The sequence below is a fragment of the Capsicum annuum genome, chromosome 2 (genome assembly GCF_002878395.1).
Source record: "Capsicum annuum cultivar UCD-10X-F1 chromosome 2, UCD10Xv1.1, whole genome shotgun sequence".
NCBI classification, from domain to species: domain Eukaryota; kingdom Viridiplantae; phylum Streptophyta; class Magnoliopsida; order Solanales; family Solanaceae; genus Capsicum; species Capsicum annuum.
Genome location: NC_061112.1, coordinates 129,872,368 through 129,881,036, shown reverse-complemented (window position 1 = coordinate 129,881,036; position 8,669 = coordinate 129,872,368). Strand labels below are relative to the sequence as shown.

Below are 8,669 nucleotides of genomic sequence, written 5' to 3'. Positions count from 1 at the left end.
CTTAAGTATGACAAGAGTATAAAATGACTTTAATAAAATTTATTAAAATAATCCGTGGATATCATATTATGTACCATTCTCATACACTAGAAACAGTTATAAGATATATCATTTATATAGAATCTTATGTACCAATTTCATAAATTGAGACCCCAAAAATAAAAAATCATTTAAAATATGACCTTGTTATATATAAATTGATTTTAGTTTGATTGTATAAAATAATACATGAATAATAGGTTGTATACAATTTACAAATTAAAAATAAATTATTAACATATAATATTTACTATCACCAATTCTATTGTGAATTCAAAATTCATGAATTAGAAATTAAAATAGAGATTGAGTAAGAATAAATTATGAAAAAGAAGAAGTATTTGTTTTTCTTTTTAAAAAGTGAATATAAATATAATTTAAGAAATAGAAAAAAGTATATATAAATATAATTTAAGAAATAGAAAAAAGCATGCACATCAATAGGTTTCACAATTTTAGCCCACATAATAATCAACTCCTATTAAAATGGAAGTTTTTTTAATTAGCATATAAAAAGATATATATTCTTAATTTTATTTGTTGTAAAAAAAATTTTATTATTTTTTTTTTAAAAAAATTGTTATTAGTTGTAATCTAAGAAGTCTTGGTATGACTTGCAATTTATAATTTAAGGAGGTATATTTAGATTTTTTTCCCATTTTCAATCGCCCAAATCTGATCCAATCCATTTGCCATCACTAAAAGGCACACATCCATTTAATACAAAATATTTAGTCAAGGCACATATTGATTTAATACAAAATATATTAAAGCCAGATGAAAGAAAAATGGAAATAGTAAGTACTTCAATGACTCCCGGGATGAAAAGCAAAACAGTTACTCTATATCCAAAAAAAAATGTCTACCGACAAGATTTAAGGCAATCAAATTTATATTTTTGGCAATAACACAAGTTTGGTAATGTAGTAATGTCCATTCGTGCATTTAGACAACATGTTTGAAACTGTACAAACAATCAGAAAATCTCCATTGAAGTCATAATAGTTCTTCTTTTTTTTTTTGTTTTGTAAGAGAAAATTCCCATTCAAGTCATAGTAGTTCTTGCACTATCTTTTTTCCTTCCTCATGCCATAATAGCCAATAGGGTGGTGCATTACATCATAGGATTTAGGAAAAACACCTTTGACCCTCCAAAGCTGCAGGAGTGTCAGACTCACATTGGTCACAAGTTGGTATTTTCACAATCTTTCTCTTTCTTTCCTCAGATCTGGGAATAGTCTTTCCTCTTTCTTGTTCATATGACACCATCATATGAAACAAGGAGAAAATTTAACAAAACCCCAGAAGAAAAAAAACATTATTTTGTTTGATTAGTTTATAGAGAGGGATTCTTTTTTGGGGGGGTATACAGGAGAGACTAAAAGAGTGTACAATCTTTCAAAAGCGACACCGCTTCGGTCTGCTTATAGAGAGGGATTTAGACATATAGAAATTTACATATAGGGGAGAGAAGAAGAGGAGATGGCTATCCAAGAAAATGGGAATGGGGGTGTTATGAAGTATAGGAGGATGGATTCTGATGGAATGGAAGAGGATGCTGGTGTGTTATGTGAAGAGAAAAGAAATGAGAGCAGCAGAAAATATGTTTTGGTTTGTGCTATCTTTGCCTCACTTAATTCTGTGCTTCTTGGATATGGTTGGTATATCTACTTCTTCTCCTAATAAATATTCTTGTCTTTTATCTGTTCCTTATAACTTTATTATATTAGTTCTCTTTGTTTTACTATTGATTGGGGTTTTCTTCCTGATATTTCTTTTTAAAGGCATATAGTTTAAGTGGCAAGATTAACATTAGGATTCTGTTTGAACTATGATATGCTTGGAAATGAGTCCTTTTCCATTTTGTGGATTAGGATTCTGTTTGGATTGGATTATGCTCTTTGTCATTGTTATTCTTTTGTCATCATAAAGCTCCAAGATTTATAGAGGGCACAAGGATTTTGTTAGAATAGATTTAGATCACTTTTTCAATCTACCTCTAAAAGAACCTTATAAATAGCCAAGACCTCTATCTGAGCAAGGAAGAGTGGTTAGCATCAGCTCTTGGCAGTCCAAATAAATGATCATAGTTGTAATAGTTGCTGATTAGTGTCTTTTTGGTTTAGCATTTTGGTGCTACTCCTTTTAGGCTTTGGTAGTCAGCATAATGGCCAAATGCTTTTTGCATAGACCTCTGGTAGGAGGGATAAGGATAACTAATCCCGGGATTAATTTAGAAGAGGAGCTTCTCCCATGTTTGGTTGGGACAAAATGCATAGGATAACTCATCCCGGGATTATAGTGTTTTTCTTATCCCTCCTTGAGGGTGGGACAACGAATCCCGGGATAACTTGTTTTCCAACCAAATCAGTGTTTTAGCTGGTTTTGTGTTCAATTCATATCTAGCTTCTACTTGGAATTATTCCATTTACAGATGTTGGTGTTATGAGTGGAGCTATTATCTTCATTCAGCAAGACTTGAAAATTACTGAAGTACAAGAAGAAGTCCTCGTTGGAATCTTGAGCATAGTTTCACTCTTGGGGAGTTTAGCAGGAGGAAAAATGTCAGATGCCATCGGCAGGAAGTGGACCATGGCTTTTGCAGCCATTCTGTTTCAATCTGGGGCTCTTATAATGTCCCTTGCTCCTGACTTCAAAGTGTTAATGATAGGCAGGTTTTTGGCTGGAATTGGTATCGGTTTCGGCATCATGATTGCACCTGTTTATATCGCTGAGATATCACCCGCGGTTGCTAGAGGGTCTTTCACTTCATTCCCTGAGATATTCATCAATCTTGGAATTCTTTTAGGTTATGTTTCGAATTATGTTTTCTCTGGTTTATCCCCCCATATAAATTGGAGAATCATGCTTGGTGTGGGGATTCTCCCTTCGGTTTTTATTGGTATCGCGCTATTTGTCATTCCAGAATCTCCTAGGTGGTTGGTTATGAAAAATAGGATAGATGAGGCAAGGTTAGTGCTACTAAAAACTAATGAAGATGCAAATGAAGTGGAAGAGAGGCTAGCAGAAATTCAGCAAGCAGCAGGGCATGTTAATGCCGAGAAGTATGAAGAGAAAGCAGTGTGGCGTGAACTGTTAAATCCTTCACCTGGAGTTCGAAGAATGCTGATAACAGGTTGTGGTATTCAGTGCTTTCAACAGGTCACAGGTATAGATGCAACTGTGTATTATAGTCCAACAATTTTTAAGGATGCTGGAATTAAGGGTAACACTCAACTCCTGGCTGCAACTGTTGCTGTTGGTTTCACAAAAACAATATTCATTTTGATAGCCATAATTCTTATTGACAAAGTTGGTAGGAAACCTTTATTATATGTCAGCACAATTGGCATGACTACTTGTCTGTTTTGCCTTGGCTTTACACTTTCATTAATGGGGAATGGTTCAGTTGGTATCAAGTTGGCAATTTTATGTGTATGTGGAAATGTAGCATTCTTTTCCATGGGGATTGGACCAATTTGTTGGGTCTTGACATCTGAAATCTTCCCTCTAAGACTTCGAGCCCAAGCATCAGCTCTTGGTGCAGTAGGGAGCAGGGTTAGTAGCGGTGTGGTTGCAATGTCTTTCCTCTCCATTTCTCGTATGATTACAGTAGGAGGAACATTTTTTGTGTTCGCTGCTATATCAGCTCTCTCTGTTGCTTTTGTTCATAACTGTGTTCCAGAAACAAAGGGGAAATCGTTGGAAGAAATAGAAATGCTGTTCCAGAATGATAGGCCACCACAACATGGTGGTGAATTGGAGCTTGAAGATGTCAAAAATCTAATGCAGACTCAACGAAAGGGGCATATCATATCATAGTTTTAGTAGCAGACAGAAGAAAGTTGGCATTTGCTCGAGACACTTATTTGATTTGCAAGCTTCTCAATATTTGTGAAATTGCGTAGAGTTAGATGCATCATGCAGTGAGATAAATATATAAACAAAAAAAAAACTCAATATTCATTCGTCGTCAAGAATGAGGCTTTCTTGTATCCTGATGACATTGAAATGTGATATCTAGAAACTCAGAATACATAGATTTTCTTCTTCATGCTCTTCTCTTTTTCTTTTATTGTAAATCAACACAACAGAGCAGTGATGATGTCTGTATATAGGTTCCAGTGGATATTCCATAAAGACTTACTGAACCATTGTTTCCATCTTCTGTTTCCATGGCATTATCGTGAGTAGAGTGGATACATAACCATATGTATTTACTCATAGCAACCAATGTTCTCCCATGCAGTACTTCCAGGAATGATGATTTGCCCTTTTTTCTCATTATCGAGATATCCCTGAGGATCAATGTTACCAAAAATCGACACTTGATGGCCACCCGCTTAAAATGCCAAACTTTTGTAAATGGCAGGGTTCAAACCTGTGACATGTGCCTAACCCTGCATCACACACTACTCTCTTTATCACTAGATCAATGCTCTGGGTGGTGGTTTATGGTTACCTTTTTCACCTTTCTTTTAGTCTTTTTAGCTTTTAGTCTTCAACAAAACTTGCAGAAATCAGAAGGTCCTGTCATGTGTAGGATGAATAACTCTAAATGAATAAAAGTTGTTAAATGCTAAATAGCAAGTCAAACTTTTTGGTCAGTCCTCAATGGAAAATGAATTAAATGACATTACCTCCTCTTTCCATCCATAATGTTCATCCTCTTCAAAGGTATGTAGAGAATGATACTAGCAATTATTTGATCATTCTTGAGTTGGGAGTACACCAAACAGATGGATCTGAAAGTGAAAGCACTTAAAGGACCACATGCACTAAATAATGCAGAGAAGAAAGAAAAGGACTGGTAATCAAAGTTTCACCAGCTAAACATTAATTATCCTTTTCACCAGCTAAACATTAATTATCCTTTCTTTTTGGTCCTGTAAGTTGGGCAATATCTAGATTTTGTCACTCCAAATACACCAATTTGGTCAGCAGTGCAACTGGAGAAAGCAAGTGAAAAAGGGATAAAAAGACGAAAGCAGATTGGCCCAAGTGTGGAGTAGTATCTACTCAAAAGACAGCAACCATGTGCAGCATGTGTGTTCCCTAAGAAACTTTACAAACAGTGCTTTAAATCCCAAATTGAGCAAGATTAGGAAAGTTTATTTAGCCATTAACCGTTAGATTAAACATTAACTGATCTTATTTACATTCTTTTTTGTGTTGAAAGCAGAGAAACAAGATCGCCAAAAACCCCCCCCCCCCCCCCCCCCCCCCCCCCCCACCGAAAGGTAGAATAAAATAGAAGACAATAATCAAAGTTTCAAGCATACCATTCAAGAAACATGCGGCCACGGAGAATAATTCTCCTGTCCTCTTCAGAGAATCTTAGTTTAATGACACTATTCTAGTCTTGAAAGGACAAAATGAAGATCAATGCAGGATACAAATTCAGTTATAATGAAGTAATATAGTTAGTGAAAGCTCAAAGCTCATATCCAGTGTCGTGAAACCACCAAAGAGCAAGCGTCAGATATAGTTTAATCCCGGACAAGAGCAAAACAAGCATCACTTCCTAAATAACAGTCTCAGAAAAGTTTGAAGGAGACGCAGATTCAATATGTTTGGCTGTCATTTTACTTAAATTAACAGATAGGAGGAGAGATGAAGGAAATTTCCAAGTATTCTTCATGATAATCATGTTTCTGGTCAACAAAATACTTGTGCACCGAGTAAGGATATATCACTAAGGGTGGTTGGATATAACATCTCCATGACTTCTGAACAAAATACATTCACATGGAAGTAACCAGATAGAATGATGAATTGTTAGTGTTAGTAGGGTAGTTTCTGAATAATTCTTAGACTAATTTCAGCAGAAACTTGCTTACTGACCTAATATCATACAGGTAGCACCCTGTCACCTACAGATTTAGAGGGAAACATTGCACTTGCTTCCGTCGAGCTAGCTTCATGAACAACTATGTGAACGAATTCTGGACCAAAATTAAAGTAAGGGCACGAGCTGATCAGAGTAGCCCAAAGTTTTATTCAATGGATAAGCTAACAGCATCACATTACATATAGTGGTCCTGAATCAATTCACCAGTTGATAGCCGCCCTCCCTACTCTTGTAACTTTGATATTAAAGAAAACTGAAGTTTTTGCGGAAGCCAAACAAAAAAATCAAGATATTTATCCAATTAAATAGTTGGCCCAACAGCATCAGCATTTCAGTCGATGGGAACTTAACGATAATTCTGCTGTTCTATCTTTGTATAGTTTTTTCAATCACATAGACAATGAAGTAGAATACATTGGATCCTGCATTATTTCTGTACCACCTAACTTTCTTCAAGAAAACCTATGCAATGAACTTAGGTGGTCCATAATCTTACTACAACTAATGAAGGAAAAAACGCATATGCTGATTTTTCGTGGTGTATACTTACAACTTTGACGAGTGAGAATTGCAGAAAACACAACAATCAGACAGTATATGTTGGATTATGCTTCCTTCTTCAACCTCAAGCTCTCGGCTCTGCTTGTTCCAAAGATGCACAGCCAAACTTTCACTCTGAATCTGCTTGAGTTTCAAGGGCAACCATTTTGAATGAGTCTCGTTCTTCGGACCAAGAAAGAGACTACCAATCCTATTCCAATCAACTGGATAAAAAGCCATTGGAGGCAAAACTGTGAAATTGTATCCATCTCTTCCACCTACCCTTGACACAACCCTTGAAACCAAGTAAGGTCCATTATGACCCCATTTGTTCCCATCAAATGTAAGAGCAAATTCTTCAATAAACTTGTACAACAAAGGATGTCTCTTATCAAAAATCATGACAGCATTATTCAACCTACTCCAATTTCTTGTTTCAACATCAATAGTTTGAGCCCCAATAACATTCCTCAACTTCCCAAAACTCTTCAACACTATAACATCAGTATCTAAATAAATCCCACCAAACTTATACAGTAAACCAAGTCTTAGCAAATTTGATAAATTCTGACCTAAAGAAACTTCCCCTGTATCTATATTACCCTTCATTAAACTATCAATCCAAGCTTGAGCAATAGTATTTTTAAACAAGTAAACATAATCAGGCGAAATTGCAGTTACCCTTAATCCTTTCTCCAAGAAAGGGTTCAAAACTTGCATACCTTTTGGAGAATCCATTGAAGTAGACATAATAACCAAACAACCATTTGGGTGTGCCTTGAACAAACTCTCCAAAACAAACTGTTCCCTTTCACCAAAAGACTCAATAGAAGAAATCCAAGTCATGAAGAACCTAAACTTACACGAAGAATTAGATAATTTAGAACCAAAAAACTCCTTCATTCTCATTGAAAACACATTGATTTTAACCCCAGAAGGAACAACTTTCACCAAAGACTTCTTCTTTCTCCTCCTTTTAGGACCATAATCCACTGAATCATATGTAAATCCCACCAAGTTTGGATTTTTACGAGAAATTGTGAATTGGGTGTTTGGTTTTACAAGTGGGGTTTCTTCTTTTACTGCATATACCACAGAAGATGAAAGTTTAGCTGAAGAAGATAAAGAAACCAACTTTCTTGATTTTCCGGCGACATTTTCAGATGAAAGTGTAGAAATCTCCGGCGAGTAGTTAGCCGGAACAGGGACTTGAACATAGAAAACAGTGGAACTGTTATAAGCTAAAAGAAAAAGTAGAAAACAAGAAACAATTGCATATAAAGACCTTTCAGTCAACTGGAAACAACAATGGTGAAACAAATTAGAATTAAAAATTCTTGTCTTAACAGCATTCTTATGTTTGTCACAAATGAGACCATCCATGATGTTTTCTTGGAAATTAAGAATGTTTCCTTTTTCATAGCTGATGATGTGTGAAGGATTTTTGATGTGTGTGGAAGAGATGAAGGTGTGAGTAGAGGAAGTTGAGGAGCATTTTTTCAGTGGGTGTAGGCGGCAAAAAAAGTGCAGGGAAAATTGAAAAGATAGTTTTTTTATTTTCAAGTGTTTGTTGGGTTGTGTATGTATAGTGTGTGTGCTTCTTTTGGAATTTTTTAGAAGTAAAAAGATTAGTCCACTATATGAAAAAGTAAGTTTCTTGGTTTTTGAGCTTGGTTTGTATTTTTGTGAAGGAGAAAGAGGGAATGAGAATTAAATGTAGTTGAGTTGGTTGATTGGGTTCTTAGACTAGTAGCTTTATGAAGTACAAACTCTATATGGCATTGGTTCCTAACTTTAGATACTTATAGGGATTGTTTGGAACATACACTATCGCCATTTTAATTTTATGTGAGTTAGTTTAACTTGATATAAAATTTTTAAAAAAACTTGTAAAATTTATAATCTAAAATAAGATATAGATATTTATGATTACACCCTTCATTTTTTTTATGTTTCCTTTTTTTCTTTTAAGAATCAAATAATACAAACTTTAACTGCATTCTAAAATTTATTTTTTAATCAAATTAAAAAAGAAAAATTGTAATTTAGAGTACTTTTTACATAGTTTTTAAATATCTAAATTTTAATTTTAAAAATTATTTCTTCCATCCATATTTGCTTGTCAAATTTCAATTGGCACAAGAATTAAGAGAAAAAACAAATGATACGGATAATCTAATTATATTACTCTTTAAGTGTAATAAATTTAATATTTTGATAAATATATTAGATTGTGAAT

At 34.6% G+C, this 8,669-nt stretch overlaps 2 protein-coding genes across 4 annotated transcripts; one reads left to right on the top strand and one right to left on the bottom strand.

Annotated features, from left to right (window-relative positions):
- The first annotated feature begins 807 nt into the window (after positions 1-807).
- LOC107859406 (probable polyol transporter 4) lies at positions 808-4,093 on the top strand. The gene is made up of 2 exons (XM_016704407.2): positions 808-1,696; positions 2,474-4,093. The coding sequence occupies exons 1-2, from the start codon at positions 1,522-1,524 to the stop codon at positions 3,859-3,861; spliced, it is 1,563 nt and encodes a 520-aa protein (XP_016559893.2). The 5' UTR covers positions 808-1,521; the 3' UTR covers positions 3,862-4,093.
- On the bottom strand, positions 3,982-8,195 carry LOC107859407 (uncharacterized protein At4g19900). Of its 3 annotated transcripts, XM_016704409.2 has the most exons (3): positions 6,441-8,195; positions 4,680-4,784; positions 3,982-4,569 (listed from the first exon to the last, which is right to left on the bottom strand). In XM_016704409.2, exons 1-3 carry the CDS (start codon positions 7,811-7,813, stop codon positions 4,560-4,562), a joined length of 1,488 nt encoding a protein of 495 aa, XP_016559895.2. In that variant the 5' UTR covers positions 7,814-8,195; the 3' UTR covers positions 3,982-4,559. The 3 variants fall into 3 exon arrangements, with proteins under 3 accessions (XP_016559895.2, XP_016559897.1, XP_016559896.1); XM_016704411.2 differs by lacking the exon at positions 4,680-4,784; XM_016704410.2 differs by lacking the exon at positions 4,680-4,784 and having other exon boundaries at positions 3,982-4,439.
- Positions 8,196-8,669: the final 474 nt, after the last annotated feature.